Source organism: Podarcis cretensis, assembly GCF_951804945.1.
Source record: "Podarcis cretensis genome assembly, chromosome: 3".
NCBI lineage: Eukaryota > Metazoa > Chordata > Lepidosauria > Squamata > Lacertidae > Podarcis > Podarcis cretensis.
In genome coordinates this window covers 83,835,532-83,862,589 of record NC_137172.1, presented here as the reverse complement: position 1 = coordinate 83,862,589, position 27,058 = coordinate 83,835,532, and the positions used below count along the sequence as shown (strand labels likewise).

General features: G+C 41.2%; 2 protein-coding genes across 7 annotated transcripts in view; one reads left to right on the top strand and one right to left on the bottom strand.

The window, feature by feature from the left end:
• PRSS35 (serine protease 35) overlaps positions 1–27,058 on the top strand; it is a 160,440-nt gene that overhangs the window by 7,206 nt on the left and 126,176 nt on the right. The gene's annotated exons all lie outside the window — the stretch shown is intronic.
• ME1 (malic enzyme 1) overlaps positions 1–27,058 on the bottom strand; it is a 119,814-nt gene that overhangs the window by 10,172 nt on the left and 82,584 nt on the right. For both annotated transcript variants that reach the window (XM_079970474.1, XM_079970475.1), the window contains exons 7-11: positions 22,069–22,178; positions 12,185–12,282; positions 10,129–10,242; positions 3,387–3,492; positions 1,667–1,809 (exon numbers count right to left, since the gene is read on the bottom strand). In XM_079970474.1, coding sequence (XP_079826600.1) covers positions 1,667–1,809; positions 3,387–3,492; positions 10,129–10,242; positions 12,185–12,282; positions 22,069–22,178 — 571 coding nt within the window. The remainder of the gene's footprint in view (positions 1–1,666; positions 1,810–3,386; positions 3,493–10,128; positions 10,243–12,184; positions 12,283–22,068; positions 22,179–27,058) is intronic.

Genomic DNA, 27,058 nt, shown 5'->3' with positions numbered 1-27,058 from the left:
TGGGTTTGACACGATGAATGTGTGTGCAAGTCGCTCACATACTGAACATACATAAATGGGTGGGGGGTTTGTATAAATAACCCCTCTTCTAGGAAGAACCATAATAGTTCAGTGATGCCATCATAATCTCTAATGCAGTTCGTGGCCACAGCTTCTATCTGCTAAGGTAAAAAGTGGCATGAAAGAAATACAAATCCAACAGCCCTACTTGGCTAACTTGCTATTTGCTGAGGTTTGAGTGAAACAAGTAAAATAGTTGGTCCAGTATGCATGAAACTGCCAGCATTGGAAGATAAGGTCTGTAAGTGCTTACTTGTCATCCTTCTTAAAAGGATTCACAATGCAATTCTATGCATGTCTACTCAGACATAACTCCCTTTCAGATCAGTTGGGCTTGCTCCCAGGTAAACAGGTATAGGATTGCAGCCTACATGATTAAATTTAACTTTTAAACAGAAGGATCCTTGTTTGACTTACAGAACTGCAAATATGCATGGAACACAAACAAGAACACTATATAGTTATTCAAAAGAATATCATTTAACTTGGTGTCATGTAGATTTATAATGGCCTGCTTTATACATTTTGCTGGAAGATTAGGTATTTCAGTATATTTTTAGCTCTGGTTACCAGGTGGAGCTGCCCATTGTAACCATATTTTTTAAAATATTTGCATTCCTGTTTCATTCCTGCATTCACTCTAATGTATACATTTCCGTAGGCAAATAGGACATGCTTAATATTTGTTTTCTATTTATAGAATTATAAATTTGTCCTGCATCAGTAGAGAAATTCCAAGGGGAAAGTACTTGACCCAAAGAGAAAGTATAAAGACTGCAATTCATATGCAGCAGGATTTAGATTATACATCGTTTCATTCCAGCTACGTCCTCCCAAGTCAATGGACCAGTTAAAAGACAAGTTATATGGCTCAGAGAACAATGCTGCTGCTCCAACATCCCCAGGTTGATGGCTAGAGAGGATCAGAGAGATGGGTTTGTGCCTTTCCTCTAACAAGAAGAAATGCCACCAGTTTGTGGGAGCTCTGCTACAGTGGAGGCTCCATCTGGAACCAGGTAAAAAGAAGCCAGCAGCAGAAGCCATAGCAAGATGTAACCCCCCAAAATGAGATCTTTTATGGGTGGGGCAAGCTTGGAACAATAGCAGCTTTGGATCCAATGGACTGAAAGCTCCTTGGTCCCACGCAGCTCTGCCAAATTAGAGATGTAATAGCAAAAAGGATGAGAAAACTACCTGCCACCCCCACCTTCAGCCATGTCTTCTCTCTAAGCCCTCTGTGTACCTGTGGCAGGGTATGTTCCTCATGTATGTCTGTCTATGTGTACATGCAAGAGTGTGTGGGGCCACCACACCTGGTGTAAAGTGTGGAATAGGCACACAAACTGTTGGCATGTGGCCTCCAGAAGGCTAGCCAAAAAAGGTTAGCCACTCCATTTCCCTTTGGAACTCCTGGGTGAGGTTTGAAGCGAGGTGTCATGAGTACAAACAAACAAGGTTTGTTTTTTAAATATTGCCTGCAAAGCATGAGGAGTTAGAAACTTTCATTTTTAACATGTAAGTCAAGAATCTAATTATTCTACCTTGCTGCTGAAATAACATTCATTAAGTACAACCAATTCAATATCAATCAAGGTTCTTTCCTTACTTTGGTTAGAGTGTAGCAGTCCTCAGCAGAGCATTCTGCTTTGCTAGTTGGGTTACTGAGAGCAAAAATAATTGGCCTCTGGTTGAAGGAAGCCATATCCTGGATAATCTTTTTTGTAAATGCACCACCAATGGCAGCAACTCCTGAGGAAGACAATGGGAAATTTGGATGAAGTAACTGTTTTGATTCATAGACAAAGGGCACAATCCACCATAACTTGTCCTGTTGCACTCATATGCAAAGGAAATGTGCCACTGTGACATTTCATTTCAATGAAGCTGGTGCTTGAGATATTTCAAGGGGACTAGCCCAGAATGAGATACTTCAGGATCTTAAGTAGTTGTAATTTTGACACATATTCAATTGAGTTGCATTAAGCAACTCATTAAGCAACGAACAGATAGTTGCTTGAGTCTTGAAGAGCTGCAGTTTAACATATAATCTTCCTGTCTGTCTGTCTGTCTGTCTGTCCATCTGTTTGTTTTTCTTCTGATATCTTAGGCCTCTCAAAGAAAGTATAGTTCAAAGTCTGGCTCCCATAATTTTTATAGGCTAATTGGTCTAAACAAAAAGTACTGGCACTTGATCTACATTTTGCAGAGTTTATGTCAATTTTGCTTCTAGACAGTTAATCATAAGAATGTCAACCTTTTCTAGCCAGAGGGTATAATAAATTAGAAAACATAATTTCACTTATGCTTTATGGCTACTTTTATTAAAATAATTGTTTCTGGTCCAACAATAACAAGTCTTCCTCCTGAACGGTGTCTAGCAAGACTCCATATATGGCATTTGCTGAGACTTGTTTTAAAGAAAACCTTGGGAAAATATCAGACAACGAAGCAATCCCCGTCATGCAAGGAGAGATTTTTTAACAATTAATCATCCATACAGGAAAAAAAAAACAATCTCAAATTTGATCAGTCTTTCTTGCTACACAGCAGATACACAGCAGATAAACATGGTATTTAAATAAATTCTTTTCATGTTCCACACTCAATGCTATACACTGCATTTTGAATATACACAGCTACCTGAATGTAACTGTTTATACCCTTTTTCAGTAAATGGAATTTAGTAGTGATTATTCTGAACAGTATCCTGTACAGAATAAGGTACAGAATAATCCCTCTTAAATTTCATTCACAGAAAAAGCGTACAGAATAATCTCTTCTAAATTCCATTCACTACAAAACAATGTAACTACATTCAGGTAAATGTGCACATTTTTATTCATAATGCAGTTATTGGAAAAGAATTTAAAGATGGGGGAAGGATAAATTACATACTATTCTGATTATATTATGCCTCAGGCGGCAAATGAGAGGAAGGACATAACCCAGGGAGTGGATTAAAAAGTATACATTGACCTAAAGCTATGAGTTCTTCCTGACGTAATGCATCACTTACCCATTACTTACACTACAGTTCAAAATTTTCTATAGCTTCACCTGGTTTCAACCTCTGAAGGAAACAAAACAAAGCTATTTTATAACTGCTAACATCGCTTCCTGAGGATGGTTTTTGGGGGTTGGGGGTTGGATGGCTGTCCTGTGATCTTTGGATGAAGGACGATATACAAATTCAATTAATAAGAATAATACATACTCAGAACCTATTTTTATACTTTGCATGCATATTCACAGCATCTATATCAAACAATAAAACAAAGAGGCAAAGGTAGTATAGGTGGTTGGACAAACAGAGATGTAAGTGTTACCTATTAGAGCAGTTGGCCTTAAACTGTTAACAATATCTTCTAGATTTTTCATCTCTTCATGTTGATGGGCAAACTGTTCTTTCTCAGCTGTTAGTGAGGCACGGCCCTAAGTTTAAAAAGAGAATTAATTTATTAGAAATATAGATTTGCATCCATTCTGTGTTTTTTGTCTCAATGAAAGGACTCAACTTGTCCTCAAAAGCACACCTATCTTCTCTCATCTTACGAGTCAATACCGACCACGTGCCAAAACTTGCTACAACCATTCTCTGATAGTATATTACACTTCCCCCAATTAAAAGCAGGTAGGTTTTACTAAGCATTTTTGTAACTCTTTGGAACGATAGATAGGATTTTTGAGGGAGATGTGTTCATATAACTTCTGGGAAATCGTTATCATACACCTGTGTGAGAAAACCTTCCAAAGTCCATTTGGTGAAAACCCATTAGATCTGGGGAGAAGGTAGTTGCACTCATTTTCAGGGGGAAAACCACCAAACTTTCTGATCAAAATTCATGAGCGACGTTACCCTGAAATACCTTAACTTGTTTGAATGTCTTATCTGCTTAGTGATCTTGCATCAAAACTCTCTTAAATGGTTGTGAATGGGTATCCCCATTTGCCCCCCAAAAGAAACTACTGACAAATGAAAAATGCAAACTGCCTCTTGTATTCCACTGATTGGTAAAGTTGGCACCTGGCCCCCTCAATCAATTAATATACAGAATGAAGGACTAGAAACAGCTTGCACTTCTCCGGTAATTAATTACACAGCTCACAAGAGGCTTGTCTATCCTTTTCCAAGCTTCAAGTAGAGGAAATTGTACGGAATTTAGAGAAGGGCATATAATAAAGCCAAGATTTTCTCTCTAAAACTAGGTGGTCTTAAAATGCCTATCAGCAGCCTAGCTAGGATGTTTATGGAGAGAATTTTCTGAGAGGGATAGCAAGCAGAAGGTGGGTTTTAAGATTTGAGGTCCACTGCTATTACAGAGTGTGGCATGGAATGGTAGAACAGGAACATGGTCAACTGAGTACATAAAAGGAATGCATTTTAACTGATAATAGGTATGCTAGATTTCTGAAATTCAAAAACATGAGTGTAGTATTTCTCACCATGAGCTGGCTAGCAGGGGTGATACGCACCATTCCAGGTCTCAAACCTGGAGTAACTGCAGTTGTGTGAAGGAACTGGAATTCAGCACTCAAGAAGAGCCAGTTATCACTTACATTACATAGAACAGGAGCCCTTAAATGGCACTGTGGGAAAAGGCATGCTTTTTGTGCCTCCAGAAGTGTGGGCCCTCCTAAGCAACCACAGCAAAGCTCTATGTCAGTGAGAGCTCACTTCTGAATCTGAAGGGGGTGGAAGTTACAAAAGCAGCCCCCTAGAGCCATCATGATTCAAACTGAAGAACTACTGTCCAATAAATATGCAAAAGTGCATACAACTGAAGGGCATCTACTTCAAATGCCTATTTTGACGTTTTGTGGCAAATTATGTGGTTTGGTGTTGTGGTTCCCTGCCCCACCCCACCCCCAAAATTAAGTAAAGGTAAAGGTACCCCTGCCCGTATGGGCCAGTCTTGACAGACTCTGGGGTTGTGCGCCCATCTCACTTAAGAGGCCAGGGGCCAGCGCTGTCCGGAGACACTTCCGGGTCACGTGGCCAGCGTGACATCGCTGCTCTGGCCAGAGCCAGAGCCGCACACGGAAACGCCGTTTACCTTCCCGCTGGTAAGCGGTCCCTATTTATCTACTTGCACCCGGAGGTGCTTTCGAACTGCTAGGTTGGCAGGCGCTGGGACCGAGCAGCGGGAGCGCACCCCGCCGCAGGGATTCGAACCGCCGACCTTTCGATCGGCAAGCCCTAGGCGCTGAGGCTTTAACCCACAGCGCCACCTGCGTCCCAACACCCCCAAAATTAGGCAAAAGTATAATAAGAACTACATTCTTCCATTTAGAAAATCTATTATAAACACACGTTCCCAGGTTTGTGCTTTGGTACAAATTACCTCACTGCATTTGTTCTCTTTCTTCTTCACTTCCCTGGTCGGTAACCACAAGTCTTGGTATTTATATAATGGAAAGCAATATATTATCCCCAGCAGTATATGGTTCAGGGTGATCACAAGACATAGCATAGATCTGTATTTGTTGCTGTATGCTAGACCATGCCAGCTTCTTTCAACTCACCCTTGATTTATTTGGGGATAGCTATCGTTCATCCCCCTCTTCTCTTATAAAGTTTTCTTTAGAGAATGAATTACTGGGTTTTCAGCTGATATAAATATGTACTCATGTAATTAATAAATGGTTATAAACGTTTTCTTAGTATTGCTACCACAGAACTATTCTGAGAAACTTGTACCTGGCCCCCTTTGTGACCAAAATGAAAAATTCATAGTCCCTCCAGACCACAGTACCTTTGGTCACCTTCTGACATACTCATGAAGGCCAATTTCAGGGCAAAATTACTAGGCTACTAAGTACAGTGCTGTTTTTAAATACTCCAGCAGGTGTCACTGGGATTTTAAGAAAATACATAAAACAGTTAAAAAACAAAAACAAAAAACTAGCATAAAACACAGTTAATTTATAAATGTAAAAATGCAAAAAGGTCTTTTTTCTAGTTATACTATAGTTAGCACAAATCTTATCTATCACAGTGCAAAATATTTTAAATTTAAAAACTGCTAATCTATTTTAACTATGCATATAAGTCTCCCCTGCCGTATCTCTAAGGCTGAATCCATTTGTTCTCCCTTTGCTAACTTCGTTAAGTTTCACCAAATTCTGATTACTTTCAGGCAAAGAAACTTTCCCAACCATACCACCTTGGTGCATGCCTTAGGTATTTCCTTTTTTATTACCATTTCCCATTCCATTCCACTTTGATTCTTTTATAATCAATTTAAAAACATGGCATCTATTTTTTAACAGCCTGACCACAAGAATGCAATCCAATGACGCTCGGGCCCATTTAAGCCACTTGATTATTCTCATCCCCTTTCCCTGAAAAGTGAATTCAACTGGGCTGAAAGGCCAGATTCTCAAAATAGCAGATGTTTAGGGGCCTCAACCAACTTTGTCACGGAAAAAACATTTACTTTGATTCTGGAAGATGCTAGTGGTTACTTTTTAAAAATACCACCTCCATATCTTTTCTTTCAAACTCCTTTCACCCTCCACTGCCACTTTATCTAATTGCCAGCTCCACCGCAACAGTTCCAAACTGTTTACTGTCTAAATCCCCTTCCCCATACAAACTGGTTGCTCTCCAAAATCATATGGCAAAACAGCTGTCCCAACACATCCTGCCCATCTAAATATCCATGTCTTTCAAGTCTCCTCCTCCACTGACAACAGGTCATCAGCACTCACTCCCATATCTGCATCCCGCACTGTTGGCTGAGGGTGATGGCAAACTGCATTCGTCACACACTCTGGATTGATGTTGAATTAGGGAAGATTTTGCTTAGAGTCCATGCTTAGCCATGATGCTGACTGCATGTCCTTGGTCACGTCACTAACTCTGCTTAAACTACCTCACAAGATAACTGTGAGGATTAAATGTGATAATCCCATGCATGCCACTTTAAGCTATTTAGCGAAAAGGCAAAATATAAATGAGAATGATAGACAGAAAGAAACATTCGATACTTTCTGCTTCCTTTAATTCAGACTCATCTAGAGACAAATAAATTAGGAGAAAAGTAATATTATCTGCTGGGATTTCCTGTATTTACATGCTACTCTCTTTGGTAGCGCTGCTCTGGTTCGCCAGAAGCAGCTTAGTCATGCTGGCCACATGACCCGGAAGCTGTCTGCGGACAAACACCAGCTCCCTTGGCCAGTAAAGCGACATGAGCGCTGCAACCCCAGAGTCGTCCACGACTGGACGTACCAGTCAGGGGTCCCTTTACCTTAACTCTTTGGTAGAGATATGGGCCATGTAATATTAATGACTGCATAGAACTGTGGAGGAAACAACAACAAACATCCCCGCCTATTTTTGGATAGAGAAACTCATCCAACTCCAGGAATATTATAATAACATTAATATGCAATGTCATCAATCTAACCAGAAGTTATAGTGATTGCACAAAATCAATGCACACAACCTCAATGACCATGTGAGGCCAACTATAGAAGGGTTCCTCAACTGCATCATAAAGCTTCTTTAAACTTTACAGTTTTATGTGAAAGCACACTCCACTTCAAGTCTCACTATTCCAATCCACCAGTCATTAAAGACCCAGGGGAGTAGAATGCATTTATACACACATGGTGACAAGAGAAAGACATCAACTGAGGGAAGGATGAGAATACAATAGCAAATCAAAGTTTCTTTTCACTAAGTCCAAACATAAAAAACTATGCAAACAGCATATGAAGAAGTTGAATACCGTATTTTTCGCCCCATAGGACGCACTTTTTCCCCTCCAAAAATGAAGGGGAAAAGTGTGTGCGTCCTATGGGGCGAATGCAGGCTTTCGCTGAAGCCTGGAGAGCGAGAGGCATAGGTGCGCACCGACCCCTCTCGCTCTCCAGGCTTCAGGAAGCTATCCGCAAGCCTTGCAAGCCCGGCGGGAGTTCCTGCGGGCTCACAAGCCTTGCTGGCAGCAGCCTGCAGCCCCGGCGAGTGTCTGCAAGCCTTGCGCGCCCGGCAGGAGCTCCCGCCGGGCACGCGAGGCTTGGGGCGGCAGCCTGCCGCCCGAAGCACGCGGAGCCCTCCGGAGGGCTCCCCGTGCTTCGGGCGAGTGTCTGCAAGCCTTGCGCGCCAGGCAGGAGCTCCCGCCGAGCGCGCAAGGCTTGGGGCGGCAGCCTGTTGCCCGAAGCACGCGGAGCCCTCCGGAGGGCTCCGCGTGCTTCGGGCGAGTGTCTGCAAGCCTTGCGCGCCAGGCAGGAGCTCCCGCCAGGCGCGCAAGGCTTGGAGCGGCAGCTTACCGCCCGAAGCACGCGGAGCCCTCCAGAGGGCTCCCCGTGCTTGGGGCGAGTGTCTGCAAGACACAATTTAATAGACACAATTTTTTTTATTCAATCCCCACCCTAAAAAACGAGGTGCGTCCTATGGGCCGGTGCGCCCTATAGGACGAAAAATACGGTAAATCAGCTGTATTATTTTGTTTTTCTTGTTAATTTTAAGAATCTCAAAACTATAACATAACTGACCACTTTTATTTTGGTTCTTGCAATATATGTTTCTGTCTTAGCTCTGGCATGGGGAAGAAATGAGGTAAAAGTAACTGATGTAGTCACCCAGCAGCTTTGAATTTCTAACCACTGCTGATACCATAGCAAACCACAGCATGTAGGAAGGGCATGATCTCCTCTCCATCACTATGCAATAGAGTTATTTGAGGCAACACAGCTGAACTTTAAGTAGAAGTCTGGCAAACATAAAGGAAAATACCAGCAGGAAATTATCTCTTATATCAGCATTTATTTTCTCCTTTTGATAAATAACTTCATGTTTGTGGGCCTAAGCCCAGCAGGCTGGTGATGTGAGTGGTGATCTTATAATGATAGAAATGATGACAAGACAATATTATGGGACTGAAATTGGCCGTAACTTTTTTTTATTACTGATGTAGTAGGCTATGGCATAGGCAGTGGGTATGCATCCTGAATCAATCAACCCACTTGCTGATTGATTGCTCCTTCAGGGTCGATCCTGTGTCTCCCCATGACACAAATCAAATGGGGCGGTCCCACCAGGATGCCAGTAGGATGTTCTATAGTCCGATAGCCCCCTGTCTGGACCACCAGACAGACTCTCCTGCACTTGGACTATGGATCCAACCCAATACCTTTTTCTGCCATCTGAGTCAGCCCCTCCCTGCCAGCTTAACAACAAACCAATCACATCTGCAACCAATCCCCTAGGCCCCAGTAAATATCCATCAGCCAGGCCTCATTGCCACTTGGTGATAAGTATACTCTGTCAGGCTGGTATAAGTCCAATTTGTCAAATGTGTTGCCAGGGTAGCATATGATATGACCACCCAACTGTGCTATGCAGGCAGTGCTGCACCTCACCAGTGGTGTTGCTCCAGGTTCTCAGACCAGAAGATGGTCAAACTAGGGTGTGTTGTTCGCAGAGCGACGAGATCTGCGGTTCCTGCCAATATGAGGGTGGTGCCCTTCCTATCAGCCACATCATTTTCTCCGAGTTGTATCATGATCGCATCTGGCGGCCCAAGGAATTCTCTATTATATTCGCATTTCTTTTCTCCTTTTGATAAATAACTTCAAGGAACTGTATCAAACTAAGTTCTATTCAGACCCATAGAAATGAACAGACCTAGGTTAGTCATTCCCATTAATTTTCATGGGTCTTCTCTGAGTATGACTAACATTTGATACAACACAATATGATTTACATTGCTGAACACACTCACATAAATTGACATGTTCATGGAAGATAAAAACAAAGTTAAACACTCACCTTAGTGTTTATGTTAGTCAACTTGCTGAAAAAATTCCAAATTAGGGTAAAATAATATCACCTAAGGAAATTATGGGGATAATTATATTTCCAAAAAACGCTGACCCAGTTTCACTTTTACTGGGTTACTTAGCCACCTCTAACACATGTAAGTGTAAGGAAAAGGAGACATCACTGAGACCTAAGAACATATAGATTGAGACATATATATGTTGTTTCAACCAATAATGTACAGAAAAAGTGGAATACTTCAAATATGCATTTGTAGAATAAGGAAAAATCTGCATCACCTTTACAATTAATCCTTTGGAATCAACCATCCATATCTTTTTGATGGCTTCCTTTTTCGGTGTCCCTTCCTTTTCCATGGCCATAAGAATCAGATTGGCGATCCCCAGAGCTGCCTTAACAAGAAAAAGGAGAGAAAAAATAATTAGGTCATGAAATTCAAGTTGTATAGCTTATCTTTACTCTTTTAGAACCTATTAGCCACAGTAACAATGATAACTGTAGAAACAGCCTACCTTAAAAAACACCTGTACCTCTGGTGGTCCACAGACCACAGTTTGGCCCCTCGATATAGGAGATATATATGAGGAAGAGTGAGAAGCAAACATGATGCTTGAATAATCCATATCTGTTTAATTTTGAAACAACTGCTTACTGTTTTTCTGATTCTGTGTCCAATGAAAATGGCATCTCTTGGAGACATGCTAGAAAGTTATCATGTAAGTTATGACAGAAAGCTGGACTAGGCAGGAAGCATGTTTCTTCAAACAGATGTCCTAGAATAACTGTGACATGGCACCCAATGGACCTCCTCCCGCCACGTTCTAAAAAGGTTATGTGACATACACATAGCAGGCTCCAAAAATTCCAAAGGATGAATACAACATTAGAGACCACAAGTAGACATAAACAATATCTGACAACTCTGTTGAGTCATAAAAGCTCCCAGGCTATTCAATAAGACTGACATCTATCTATCTACATATAATGGTAAGGCTCAAAGGACAATAGCCATTTAGTTTCCATCTTGCATACAGTTCTTGATCATCATAACAACAGCAGCAATAACAACAAATCTCAAGTAGGGGAAAGGAAAAGCAGGACTGAGAACTTCAGACAATATAGATATGCTTTTCAGTGCTCTAAACCTATATGAAGGTAACACTAGATTACCAATTGCTTTATGCCATGAAAAATAGTTTTTTGTGTGGTGGTAGTCATTATTGTTTTTTACTAATTGACCTTGCATCTGGCTAATAAATTGATTCTTTTGGGTGACAGTCTTCAAATATTATGATGGGAAGGACTGAAGGTAACTGCAAGGGGATGTATTGTATGTGAATGTGAAGAAGAAAACTTAATCGACACAATGTATAAATTTTAAACTGAAGTTATTTTCATACCAAAAAATAATGATGATGATGATGATGGGGTTGAATGGGCAGCAAGGGCCAAATGCTTGTATCAGAGTTAATCTTTAACAAGGAAATGCTTCAATGGAGCCTTTGGGTTCTATATACAGTGGTACCTCAGGTTAAGTACTTAATTCATTCCGGAGGTCTGTACTTAACCTGAAACTGTTCTTAACCTGAAGCACCACTTTAGCTAATGGAGCCTCCTACTGCTGCCGTACCGCCGGAGCACGATTTCTGTTCTCATCCTGAAGCAAAGTGCTTAACCTGAAGCACTATTTCTGGGTTAGCAGAGTCTGTAACCTGAAACGTAACCCATGGTATCACTGTACTAACTGGCCAGCTTATTTGTTTATTGTTATGCATCTGTTGTGCCTTTCTTTCATCCTGGAAGGTGGTGTACATAGGGTTCCCACCCAGGCAAACCCCCATCCAGACACTCAGACCTGTTTAGCTTCAGGAATATAATTTTATTAGGTGCTTTTAGCCTTAGTCAATAGTAAAGCTATATGTAAAGGTAAAGGACCCCTGGATGATTAAGTCCAGTCTAATTTGACTTTGGGGTGTGGTGCATATCTCACATTCAGGCTGAGGGAGCTGACATTTATCCACAGACAGCTTTCCGTGTCATGTGGCCAACATGACTGAACCACTTTTGGAAATGGAAACACCATTTACCTTCCCGCTGCAGCAGTACCTATTTATCTGCTCGTGCTACCATGTTTTCAAACAGCTAGGCTGGCAGGAGCTGGGACAGACCAACGGGAGCTCACCCTGTCATGAAGACTCAAACTGCTGACCTTACGATCAGCAAGTCTGAGAGGCTCAGTTGTTTAGACCACAGCACCACCTGCTATATGTACCTTCACTTTTAAAAATAAGTTAAATAACAGGAAAAATAATAATTGGATAAATGGTGTATTACCTCGCCTGCTCCCTGGAACAGTATTGTGTGATCTGACAGTTTGTTGCCAGTAATCCGTAGAGCAGCAAGAAGTCCTGCAACAGCCACTGATGCTGTTCCTGAAAAATAAAATGGAACTTACTTCATCAAATTTAAAATTAACTTGGTGTCATTGCTAATGATTACCAGCAAGTACCCACCCCTTTGTGATTTATAAAAATATAATCCTGTCCTTAATGGCTATGTTAACCTCTCCTACTAAATTGCAGCACACAGATATTTTTTTTAAGCCCAGGATGAGTATCAAACACAGCAAGGTTAAATTAACGTTTGTTTAATTATACTACTACAATGTAACAATAATCTGATGTATTCGACTTCCTTTTAAAAGACTTATTTTAATAGATTTCAATAGCACACCTGTTGAAATGAGAAGAGGTGTCCTCAGGGCACAAAACATGTAGAAGTCGTCTTACAAAGGCTACAAAATTATTGTAATGACATTAAAATGTTGATTTGAGCTTATGGTGTAGGGTAATATTACATAATGGAATAGAAAGAATGCTAGAGGGCACATACACTGGAAAGATATCTGGAAAGTTGATGTACACAAGAAATAGTTTCAATATGGTCCAACTCATAAAATAACAGTAATCCCATTGTGAAACAATATCTTACTGTAAAAACAATGGAGAAAACACACTGTTTTGATAAGAATTAAAGGATGAAGTAACTTGTAACTGAATCCAAATGTATTTAAAGTAATCTCTCTCTCTCTCTCTCTTTTACACACACACACACACACACACACACACACAAACACATCAAACGTTTGGTATTTTACTGTATTTATTGGAGAATTATATATTTTACATATTATCATAATTGAATTACTAGTTACATATTATTCCCACAAGGCTGATGTCCACATCAAAATAACACATTAAATGAAATATTACTAAATATGTCCTTAAATAAGGTTATGCAAACTGCATAACATGTAAGAAAGTGTTCTATAAACCACACGTCATGAAGAAATTTGACTTCTAGTCAAAAGCCTTATTTTGTTTTAAAAGGAGGAGGAAAAGGGACAACAAGGCAATCATAAGATCCATCAAAAGGCAAAATTTCTGTTAACATACATTTCAAATGCTTAGTAGGGAAAATCTGCTTCTCTAGTCTAGACCATTGTGATCTTCAACACAGAATTCCCTCACTTCCATGTGTCACACCTGGGCAATGAATATTCCCAGTTGTTTTCAGTATAAACAACGTAGACCAGATTAAAGTTATACATGCCACAAACTGGCAATGACATGCTGTAAAAATTAAGAATGCTAAAGCCTGACTAAGCAGTCTCCGGAGGATTATTTAAAAAAGAATAATACAAGAACCATGAAAGTTACTTTGGGGTTCAAACATCTTGCTCCTCTCAAGCTCACACTTCTGTCACAGAGCTAGTGTGTTTCTTCTGCACACAAATAATATCCCCCCACCCCACTTAAAATTTAAGTAGCGCAACAACTGCAACTGTCAGTGGAGTATAAATGTGCAAATGTCTCATGGACCTAATGGCTATCAGCTGCAATATTACCAGTAGCAAGTGATGTAACATCCCCTTTATGAAGACTACTTTTAAGGTATCAAATACTTCCACACCGCTGTCACCAATGTGAGTGTGCACAAAGCAGTGGCGTAGCGTGGGTTGTCAGCACCCGGGGGAAGGCAAGTAATTTGCGCCCCCTAACCCGTGGATTTGCACCCCCTAACCCTAACCCCCAGATGTTGCGCCCGGTGCGGCTGGCCCTCCCTGCACCCCCCACGCTACGCCACTGGCACAAAGTACACAGCCCACTGAAGTGCAGGACAGGAAACAACTCTAACCAAACACACACATTTTAACATCTCCCCTCTACTCCCAAGAATGTTCCATATGTTTCTGATGGTAGGCTATGCGCTTCCTCATTGCCCTTTTTTTAAAAAAAAGGAAGCATGTAGATTGAATGTTGCAACAGTAGCAGATGTTTAAAGTGGGTGTTCCATCTCCTCACCATAGTAGTTTTGCATTTACCTTGGTGAATTTCAGCTACTTCTGGCTTATGGATGGGAGTGGCTCTGTAATAAAATCTCATGCTCAGTGGAAACAACCTGGATTCTTGTTAAGCATCATGGAGCAGTAGACTCCCTTCTAAGAATGCAAGTGTCACAGTGTCCTTGTTGTTGTTGTTGTTGTTTAGTCGTTTAGTCGTGTCCGACTCTTCGTGACCCCATGGACCAGAGAACGCCAGGCACTCCTGTCCTCCACTGCCCCCCGCAGCCTGGTCAGACCCATGCTGGTAACCTCGAAAACACTATCCAACCATCTCGTCCTCTGTCGCCCCCTTCTCCTCGTGCCCTCCATCTTTCCCAACATCAGGGTCTTCTCCAGGGAGTCTTCTCTTCTCATGAGGTGGCCAAAGTACTGGAGCCTCAGCTTCACAATCTGTCCTTCCAGTGAGCACTCAGGGCTGATTTCCTTCAGAATGGAGAGGTTTGATCTTCTTGCAGTCCATGGGACTCTCAAGAGTCTCCTCCAGCACCATAATTCAAAAGCATCAATTCTTCGGCGATCAGCCTTCTTTATGGTCCAGCTCTCACTTCCATACATCACTACTGGGAAAACCATAGCTTTAACTATACGGACCTTTGTTGGCAAGGTGATGTCTCTACTTCTCAAGATGCTGTCTAGGCCTGTCATTGCCCTTCTCCCAAGAAGCAGGCGTCTTTTAATTTCGTGGCTGCTGTCACCATCTGCAGTGATCATGGAGCCCAAGAAAGTAAAATCTCTCACTGCCTCCATTTCTTCCCCTTCTATTTGCCAGGAGGTGATGGGACCAGTAGCCATGATTTTCGTTTTTTTGATGTTGAGCTTCAGACCATATTTTGCACTCTCCTCTTTCACCCTCAATAAAAGGTTCTTTAATTCCTCCTCACTTTCTGCCATCAAGGTTGTGTCATCTGCATATCTGAGGTTGTTGATATTTCTTCCGGCAATCTTAATTCCGGCTAGGGATTCATCCAGCCCAGCCTTTCGCATGATGAATTCTGCATATAAGTTAAATAAGCAGGGAGACAAAATGCAGCCTTGTCGTACTCCTTTCCCAATTTTGAACCAGTCAGTTGTTCCATATCCAGTTCTAACTGTAGCTTCTTGTCCCACATAGAGATTTCTCAGGAGACAGATGAGGTGATCAGGCACTCCCATTTCTTTAAGAACTTGCCATAGTTTGCCATGGTCGACACAGTCAAAGGCTTTTGCATAGTCAATGAAGCAGAAGTAGATGTCTTTCTGGAACTCTCTAGCTTTCTCCATAATCCAGCGCTTGTTTGCAATTTGGTCTCTGGTTCCTCTGCCTCTTCTAAATCCAGCTTGCACTTCTGGGAGTTCTCGGTCCACATACTGCTTAAGCCTTCCTTGTAGAATTTTAAGCATAACCTTGCTAGCGTGAGAAATTAGTGCAATTGTGCGATAGTTGGAGCATTCTTTGGCACTGCCCTTCTTTGGGATTGGGATGTAGACTGATCTTCTCCAATCTTCTGGCCACTGCTGAGTTTTCCAAACTTGCTGGCATATTGAGTGTAGCACCTTAACAGCATCATCTTTTAAAATTTTAAATAGTTCAGCTGGAATACCATCACTTCCACTGGCCTTGTTATTTGCAGTGCTTTCTAAGGCCCATTTGACTTCACTCTCCAGGATGTCTGGCTCAAGGTCAGCAACCACACTACCTGGGGTATATGAGACATCCGTTTCTTTCTGGTATAATTCCTCTGTGTATTCTTGCCACCTCTTCTTGATGTCTTCTGCTTCTGTTAGGTCCTTTCCACTTTTGTCCTTTATTATGGAAATCTTTGTACGAAATGTTCCTTTCATATCTCCAATTTTCTTGAACAGATCTCTGGTTCTTCCCATTCTATTGCTTTCCTCTATTTCTTTGCATTGCTTGTTTAAGAAGGTCTTCTTGTCTCTCCTTGCTATTCTTTGGAAATCTGCATTCAATTTCCTGTATGTTTCACGATCTCCCTTGCATTTTGCTTGCCTTCTCTCCCCCGCTATTTGTAAGGCCTCATTGGACAGCCACTTTGCTTTCTTGCATTTCCTTTTCATTGGGATGGTTTTCGTTGCTGCCTCCTGTATAATGTTACGAGCCTCCATCCATAGTTCTTCAGGCACTCTGTCCACCAAATCTAAATCCTTAAACCTGTTCCTCACTTCCACTGTGTATTCATAAGGGATTTGACTTAGATTGTATCTTACCGGCCCAGTGGTTTTTCCTACTTTCTTCAGTTTAAGCTTGAATTTTGCTATAAGAAGCTGATGATCTGAGCCACAGTCAGCTCCAGGTCTTGTTTTTGCTGACTGTATAGAGCTTCTCCATCTTTGGCTGCAGAGAATATAATCAATCTGATTTCGATGCTGCCCATCTGGTGATGTCCATGTGTAGAGTCGTCTCTTGTGTTGTTGGAAAAGCGTGTTTGTGATGACCAGCTTGTTCTCTTGACAGAACTCTATTAGCCTTTGCCCTGCTTCGTTTTGATCTCCAAGGCCAAACTTGCCAGTTGTTCCTTTTATCTCTTGACTCCCTACTTTAGCATTCCAATCCCCTATAATGAGAAGAACATCCTTCTTTGGTGTCACTTCTATAAGGTGTTGTAAGTCTTCATAGAATTGGTCAATTTCAGTTTCTTCAGCACCAGTAGTTGGTGCATAAACTTGGATTACTGTGATGTTAAAAGGTCTGCCTTGGATTCGTATCGAGATCATTCTATCATTTTTGAGATTGCATCCCAGTACAGCTTTTGCCACAGTGTCCTTAGTAAACCTTATTTTAGGTTTTATTAAAAAGCTATAAATGTCTGACATGGCAGATCACTTTGCTCTTTAATTTGTCATATACTTCATCTGGCCACTGCTTTCATAAAAGCACAGACATAAACTGTTTTCATGTTAATTTAATTCAACAGATACAGCACAATGAACAAAACTCTGCAAAGAGCTTTCTCTCAACTCTGTTTTCCCTTGCAAGCATGGACTTGGAACCTCACAGAGGGAAAATCTGCTGGTGAAGAACGACTTAAAGTGCAGAAAATAGTTGATGGAAAAGGGTTAAACATTCCCTTCCCCTTGCAATTTCCCTGCTCTCAGTTGCCTCCTCCCTTCTCCACCTGGTAAAAAGAAAGAGAACAGAAAACTGTTCCTTTCAGCATGCCTGGATACAGGAGTGCAGCACTTATTTGGTGCCATGTTTGAGCTACATTTTATTCTTGATAAAAGTTCAACAAAGCTAGACTCCTTAAATTCATTACTCTGAATTACTTCTTCCCTCTCGAAAGTAGCAGATGATATAATTCATTTACATTCATTTAACTCTCTGTCACAATGTATTATTGCTATCTGTTCTGACCCCTCTTTCTATTACTATTCTTTAGTCCTTATTATTGTACAATAATATTAAATTAGATAAAAATGTTTAAAATTAAGTAGCTAAAGTAGAACCAGTGGCTAAAGTAAAAGCAAATACAGGATCCATTCCGGAGCCTTGTTTGCATCCTGAAGTAAACGTAAGATGTGACTGTGCATCTGCGCATGTCGCATTTTGCCGCTTCCGCGCATGCGTGTGACATCATTTTGAGTGTCTGCGCATGTGCGAGTTGTGAAACCCGGAAGTAACACACTCTGTTACTTCCAGGTTGCCGCGGAGTGCAACCCGAACATACTTAACTTGAAGCTACTTCAACTCAAGGTATGACTGTAATAGTTTCCAATGCCCTTTGAGATAAGAATGTCAGTTTCTTAGGAAACATGCATCCAACTAGCTACAATAACAGAGTCATTGTAACCCCTGATCCACGCCACAGGGTGGGGTTAGGATGAGGTCGACATGTTGCTCCACCAGACTCTGCAGGCCAGGGCTCCACCTCTACAGGGCATCCCCCAATACATCCACCAAAATTGCGGCAGAGCACACACTACAACCAGTGGTGTTCCCAATGGCAGTAACTATCACAAGGCTGCAAAACAGGAGCAGTGTGGAACAGAGCTGTTGATGCATCCAAAGTGAGCACCTTTTCCAGTAGCCTGGAGCAAACACAGGCAAAAACAGTAAAATTGCCCTCCCCTTCTACCCTAGACAGCAAGAATAGCAGGGCTTCAGACTGGCAGTGGATTCACTGCTTGATTCCACTCCTTTAGTCTCTTCTGGAACCTTGGATTGCTCTGTCACTACTCAGTATATTGGGCAATGAATGCTGTTGGCTATGGCATAGTCTTGAAATCTGCACACTTTGAAAGACAGATGTTAGAAACACTGAAAATAAGTTATGAGACAAGAGCCTGGGAAACAAAAACAGCTGAGCAGGCAAGCCAAAGAATTCAACATTTGCAGTAAACATTTTACTAGCACACAAAAATCCATATGACTACTATTAATAGCAAACAGTTTATATAAAACAACCTAATTGTGTCTTCAGGTTCATTCCTAAAAGACGAATATTGTAATTCTCAAGCAAGCAAAACTTGCATCAACAAGTTGGCGAGAAACAAAAAACTGTTCATTTTGGCTATCAACCTTTTTCTGCTTGAAAATGAAATTAACACACCACACAGCCAATAATTATTGCAGCCGGTAGCAGGAAAGATTAATAGTGCAATCCTATGCATAAGCTCTTTTAGCAGAGGGATCATAGGAATTTAATGGAAGCCTAGCTACATGACAGAATGCAAGATATGACACCACCATATTATGTTGGTGGAGCTCTTCCGCTGTCAAAATTATTCCTCCTGCTGTTCTCTTTTGTCTCTGACATGGCGTTGTGAGTTATGTGTGTGGGTTTTGTTTTTGGTTTTTTGACCAAGTGTGCAAAAAGCGAGTGGCAGCATGTTGCCTCTTCCCCCAGCAGGTCTCAGTTTCCCATCTCATGCTTCCCAAATTTGTACCTTGTGCAATGAGTCACTAGAGAATGCTGCTATCAGTGTGTGTTTGTGGTGCCCCTTGTTGCATATCCTGACCATTCCCTTTGGCTGCTTGGCTTCCCCTTCCTTGGTAGGTCTTTAACCCTTGTTATTAAAGGGTTATGTTAGCTCTCTGCAGATACAACTACCTGAGTGCTGTGTTGCGTGGGCTCCATTTCTTTCCTTTCATGTGTTGTGCTGCCATACGGTAATTGTGAGGAGCACAAGGAGCTTCCAAACCCTGCCTGTAGTACAACCAGGGCTGATGGATTGCATTGTTGTGACATTGCTATATATGTGGTAATGTCAGGTGGTATGCTGGAGGGTGGGGAATCCCTGTCATTCACTGGCTCTCTCTATCAGTGAGTGACATGCAAGCATCACCACAAGCACCAGGGCTTTTTTTACAGGGGGAACACAAGGGAACTCAATTCCATCACCTCTCAGGTGGGCATCCTTGCTATTCTAAGAGAACAAGGGAGGTGTTCATGGTGTGTTCTGGCACCCTCTTTTTCTAGAAAAACAGCAGTGGCTAACACAATACCCGATTAGTGGATTTTGATTGTTTTCCCAAGGATGCACCATTTTGGGATATTGAATTATCCCACCTTTCCTCTCTGGGGAACTATGTGGTGTGTTAATTTACATATCAACCCCAGGAGGCAGATCAGGCTGAAAGATGGAGACTGGTCACCAATGTCCCTTAGTGAGCTTCATGAATGAGTGGGAATCTGAACCTGGGGTACCCTAGTCCCAAACCAGCACTCTAACCACACAGCTTTCATCTTCCCTCCTAAGCTGAGCCTGTATATAGTGGCTTTTCCACCAGCACAGGTGTGGGCATCCTTGCCTAACTGATGTATAGAATTGCTCTGTAATAATAGTATAGATATTTTACTTAAAAAACAATGAGAGGAAAACTATTTATACCACCTTGAGCTCATACGAGGAAAGGTGGGATTTAAATGAAATAAATAAACAAACAAGCCTAACTTGGTTCCGCTAGTGGAAGTCTGCACAAGGACTTAGCTAGCATAATTGGGCTTTCCCCACTCCCTTCATGTGTTCCCTGCACCTTCAGAAATTGGTTCTGCAGGGTTGAGAGAACCACCGGAACAGCACACGGGGGGAGGAGAGGGGAGACTGTTCCATCGAAGAAGCAGAAATGCCTGCACTGAGGGAACCTTTGTAACTGCATGATATTGAATTCCTCCCAAACAATTCCTTTCAAACTTAATCAGTTCTTTTTGCCAGGACCAAACACTGCCATTCACCACTTAATAAATACCAGGAGAAGCAGACTGGAAACATCAGATATCCCCAGACAATCTGGTTCTGTTGCCTTGTTCACTTATTACCAGGCATACACTAGCTGTAGCAAATCTCTATACTCCAGCCCCTCCAGCATACACAAATATGCAAATGAAGATAAGCATATTTGAGGCAGAGGTGAGAGAAAGCTGCCACCACCACCAACATGCAGTTATATATACACAGTTGTTTCTGCTAGCAATAGCATTCAAGTCCATTTGTATATAGGATTAGACAAGTAGCTTTTTCCATGGTACTTCTCTTTGTTCAAAGTTGCTGAGCAATACTTATTTGCACAACCTTCTTGCACAAAAGTTGTGCTGTGAGGCAACAATTTGCTCAAGCTTTAGTCCTTGGGCACAAATTCAAATCTGGGTCTCTACTGTTCAAAGCAAATCATTCCAGTTCCTTTCACACATTTGCAGTCACGTGGGAGCCACTTTCCTGTTGTGAGAAATCTCATGCCAGTAAGGAAATTGTGTAGATATTGCAACCTTGTGGGCAGAACCAATCAATGCATCTTCCCCATTGCTCTTGAAAGACCCACATGATTGGCCCTCCACATGGGGTTGCAGTAGTTATTGCATTTTGCGCAGTAGAATGGGAAATGCAGTGTATATGGGTATTTTAGGTTTATAGCCAACTAAATCACTGCCTGTACAAAAATTAAGTGCAACAGGATTCCCCCCCCCCGTCTCCCTTACACACGCCCTACACATTTCAGATCTGCTCCAGTGAGTTGAAGGAACCCTCAGAGCAGCTTTGGTGTCCACACAGGGAGAGGAAAAGGAGGGGAAGTTCTGTTGCACTTGCACAAGTTGAATACAATCCACAGTTGTAGTTGTTGTTGAATACAACCCACATTTTCCCAAACAATAATCATTATTCTCTCCTCATGACTGAGCTGTAAGAATAGGCATGACTCCTCAGTATCCATTTATACTTTGTAACACATTTAAAGTATCTTGATTTCCAGACACTGTGCAGCCCACTGTCTGCAAAATAAAGTTATCAAAGATGTCTTAGTGTGCACATCTGTCACGCATCACTAAATTGATGCTACTTTTATTGCCAGAGTTTGGGGCATTGCAATTTCCTCAAGTGCTCATTAACCTATGTGCAACCTTCGTGTTGCTCTTTTACTGTGTCATCACCCAGGATCTGTAGAAGAATTTCTTCTACATCTGAAAAAATGAGCTGAGTAGGTCATTTTATTTCAGCCTTTTTCACATCTTAACTAAAACTGGAGAAATTCCAAACACACAAAATTAACACGAGTTTGGCTTTAAAATGTTGAAGCAGAGAAGGAATATGTGACTAACAATCTAATCCTTAATCTTGTTGTACCAGCACATATATTCTTAGAATAAAAACAAACAAAAAATCCCACAATATTACTTGGACACAATATTTCAATGACATTGCAAGCAGTTATACCATCCCTCAACCAAACTAATGATGGCCTCTGAGCTTAAATGGTCATTCTATGAATCCCCTCAAGCACAACTGAATAACCTAACTGGATATATATTTTATTTACATACAAAATTATTAAAGTTGACAGTTTTTCTCTTTAACTAGAACAATAGATATATTTTATTACCTTGAATGTCATCGTTGAAAGTGCAGTATAGGTTGCGATATTTATTCAGAAGACGGAATGCATTTGTATTAGCAAAATCCTCAAACTGAATGAGGCAGTTTCTGCCATACCTAGGGATACAAAATATCATAAACTTGAAACAGAAATAACAAACTTAAGTTGTAATATGCTGGTCACCTGCCTTATGCTAGTTGAGCAATGAGTTTGTGGACTGCCTTCCTAGTGAGCTCTGTCTCCCTTATTATTAATTTTCAAGAAGTGCTTTAAAACATTCCTACTCATTTCAATTAACTTCTTGCACCTTTTCCTAGAAAGAATATGGTATCCCGACCTGCGATAAGTAGGATTAAAATTGAAAGATCATTGGCTTAGGTCACCTACTGCAGCTAGATCTATTTGAAAATCACCAAACAAACTCTGTTACTGCTTTCAGATTGGATTAAAAGCGAAACTGGTTATTCTTATTAATCCTCTACATAGATCTGTTAATCATTTGCATGGATTTTATTTCTATGGAGGAACAACCTATGCTATTATAGTTATACAGATGAGGAAACAAAGCTGGAACCTATGATATACAATCACTTGAAATAGCACCTATGTAGATACGTACATTAACACTTACACAGTCCCATTATGCCTGCAGCATCATGAGATATACTAGCAATCCTTCTCACTCAAAATGCCCCACACATTATACTATTACTTTTATATGGGGGAGAAATGCTACATTCGCTGGTTATACACATATTTTATTCCAGTATAATCATCCACACCCTCCTATATTAAATAACACTATAAAGATTGTTTAGGAAGCAGTACAATCTAATTAGTCCCCCATCCCAGTAGGTCTTACAGCAGTTAATAAATCTTGCACAGTGTCAACACTCAGTAGACTGAGTTCTAAGGCTACAATCTACTAATGGCATGGGTACTTTCCCTAAGACAACATTTACTGTAACCTTTAGCAATCTGTTTTTGCTTCAGAGGAAATGCATGTATAACCAAAAAGTTAGAGCTTTCAATTAATATCTAAAGCAGGCCTCAAATTAGCTTCTGAATTGAGGTTTTTCCCAAAATATTTGTATGGCTCTTCAGCTGTCATGCCATTTCAGCACTTCTCAACAAAATATCCTCATCTGGTTTTGTTTTTTTACATTTTGTGATGCTTTTCAACACTCATCATTAAATAACATGGTACCAGCAGATAACAAAGATAGTATAGAGCCCAAATTAGCAGACCTGCACTTTCCAACATCTACTTATGCTATAATGAAGAGATAGAAAGGCATCTTATAATAAATAGATTGAAATAACATCGACGTCACTGTGCCTTTTAAAAATTTGCAGCACAATGGCTTCTTGGAAGGGTCAAACCAAAAAAGTTAAACTCTTCCAAGAATATTAGAGGCACTCTATAATTTTACTATTATTTGAGTATGTTGGGGAGAAATAAATGTCACATAATCTTCTAAAAATGCTAGTAATGCTATAAGATCTGTATTACATAACTGTGAATTATTCCTTGAAATAAAAATGTGGGTGTTATTAAAGCATTAGCAGCCTCATACCCAGCACTGCTCAAGAACTCTAAGAAACCAAAAAATCTGTGCAGTGGTTAAAATCAGTGCTGTCTGACATCTTTATTGAAATGGTGTCCCACTGTATATCTGAAGACAGACAAAATCCTGCTCCTTCATCTCAGGAACCAACATTTGGTTACAATATCTTAACAGGTGCCCAAATACAGAGAGGACAGACAACTTTCTAAAATATACGTAAGGAATCGAACAGTTTCCACTTTTCTCATACTTTTTGGATCACAGCTCAATATTATGTACATTTATTCTGGAATAAGCCCCACTATGTTCCATTTATATAGAACTATCAACTCAGAGTACTTTCCTGGTACGCAGATTTCCCATACGTTTTATGGAGCAATATCTGTGAATGAAACCCCCTTTTTCACAGTGCCATAAAAGGTGACCAGTTAGTTTAAACAAGCAAGAATACATAAACATTTCTCTGAATTTCAAATCAAAATGTTTTGAAAATCTTAACCTTGAATTGAGTCTGTCCAGTTTCTCTCCCACTGTGACTATCCTTGCTGCCTCAAACAGTATAAAACAATAAAATCCATGTTTGAGGGGCACATTCCCTAACACATAGGACCAACTTCAGGTATTTTGATATTCTTGATGTTCTGGAGGCTGCATGCCAGCAGTGGGTGGGTCTAAAAGTGGGTATGGCCACCCTGCACTCACACATGTAGATGCACACACACAAGGCAGGCATGTCGGCATCCAGGGGTTGAAAGACCAGCTGGCTAGCCCCCAGCTGGATCGTCTCCCTCTCAGCTATCACGCTGCGGAGATTCATAGACCTCTGGCTCCGATGTAAATCAGCGACTCAAGCTTGCTGCCTTGAGCACACTATACATAGCAGTGTAACTGCACAACAGAAGAGGCTGAGGCTGTGGATACATACTAAAACTACAGATTTAAAGGTAAAGGTAAAGGTACCCCTGCCCGTACGGGCCAGTCTTGACAGACTCTGGGGTTGTGCGCCCATCTCACTTAAGAGGCCAGGGGCCAGCGCTGTCCGGAGACACTTCCGGGTCACGTGGCCAGCATGACATCGCTGCTCTGGCGAGCCAGAGCCGCACACGGAAACGCCGTTTACCTTCCCGCTGGTAAGCGGTCCCTATTTATCTACTTGCACCCGGAGGTGCTTTCGAACTGCTAGGTTGGCAGGCGCTGGGACCGAGCAGCGGGAGCGCACCCCGCCGCAGGGATTCGAACCACCGACCTTTCGATCGGCAAGTCCTAGGCGCTGAGGCTTTAACCCACAGCGCCACCTGCGTCCCACTACAGATTTATTTTACATAAATCAGAACAAAGAAACATGTCGTCTCTCCTAGCTGTCTTCTCGGAGATTCAAAACAAAAGCAATACACAAGTTCCGCTCATGGGACCCAGCAGTCTGTGCTGGAATGTAAACAGACATGTGACATGCAACAATCCCATGTCTGCAACAAAAGGTGGAATAGCATCTCCCAACAAGGCATACACACAGACACATAGGTCCCTCCTTCTTAGCTGATTTGTGCAGATGAGTTAGGGAGGGGGTTATTGATCCTTCTCCAGTCAACAAATTAACAACCTGATGATAAGATCAGGCAATTTACATCCCTAGCAGGCCTCTGAGCTCCACCCACCCCACCACTGTGTCCAGTAGTAGTAGTAATATGATCATTATTTTGCCAACAAACAAAATATTTTGCCAGAAAACTCTGCAAACTGCGAGTAGCCATCCCTGTTCTAAGAAACACTTACCCTCTTTACCCTTGGGATTATTGATGTACTTGCCCTAGCAACTCCTCCTCACTGAGCCTCTGCCTAGAGCTGACCATCCTTATAACAATGAGCTCTTTCCACAATAAACTTGGGTCAGTTTGCAATGGAATTTTTTCCATTACGAAGTACTGTTCTAAGCTGCTACCAATAATTGGATTTCTGCTGCCCCAAAGCCTACGAAGTGGTATGAGTCACAGAACATCTGGATTCCCTGATCCTCACTGCTGCTTAGTCATAATTGTTGTCCTCTTTCCCATCTGGTGCTGTGATCTCTTGCTTCCTTCAGGTTCACTGAGATTTCAATGAATCAATTTTAACCCACCACCCCATGTTTTGAGGGATTTGCTATTACTAAAGAATCTCAGTAATAAAATTCCAGTATATTTGCCCCCCTCTCTTATTTCTATTTTCTTCAATGCAGGGTCTGCATTCATCCGATTCTCTTCTTGTTAAGCCTCTTATCTCTTTTATTAAACATAACCATAATTTCTCTCTCAAATCACTGTTTCAGCAAATTCAATACTAAACTCTCCAAGGTCTCATGCAGATACCTTCCACAGCCTGATTAATATTAATATTTTGGCAATCATAGCTATATTTTACATGGCATGCTTTAACTGGAGATGTCCAGAACCTTTCTGCACACAGCACACATGTGCTAGCAATGAACTACGCCCAGAACTGTTTTATGGCTAACTTCTGGTCTTCTATTCTAAATTTTACATTTTTAAGTGTGTATGTGTTAGGGGGTGTGCCCTGATCATATTTGGACCCCAAAGCACAGGACCAGATAAAATAAATCACCTTGATTGCAAGTTATGAAGGAACTCCCTCTGTAACTTCCTGATCCTGGTATTTTCCTAAAGTTGGATTCTCCCTCTTACCTCACATTCCAACATCTTCCTTATATACGTAGTAAACTTAAGAGGCTTTATTTTAGTATACTGTCCACAGCATTTATTTGATACCTGGATGGACTAAACACTTCAGGGGTCTTTGCTTTGAATTGTGCAGCTTCGTAAAGCTCCTGTTTAATCTCAGATGTGCTCAGTTTTCCACAAATACATTCCAACTTGTCTTAAGCCTTTGTCCAAATCCAGTGCACTCCCCTAGCGTGTACGGCTGGAGATAATATGTAGATATATAATAGAAGGCACTTCAGTTTGTTCAAGGAGGGATCACCATTTCCACAAATTCCTCTCTCATCACATCACACACTGTTGCAGCAGAAAAGAGACAAGCCAAAACCCTGTTCCATGTGTGGAACAATGCTCACACTTCTCTGGGTTCAAGCAACTTTATACATTTTCACAACAGAAACTTGAAATGTTGTGGACACATTGTCCAAGTAATTCAAATTATGAAGAAGAAAAATCTGAAAACAGGAAATTTTGTAACTTTCATTCAGAACACAGGATATACACTATGCTACACCTCAACATAGCAATCAGCACTGTTATACACAGCAATCATTGCAAGCCATACATGAGACATTGTGAAGATGTATGGTTTCTCCTCAGAGCTTTAAATAACCTTAGGAGAAGTTCACATTTCATTATGTAAATGGTATTTCATAGGCGTTCCTTTTACCATCTATACTAAGAAGTACCATTATTTGCACAATTCTACTCTGT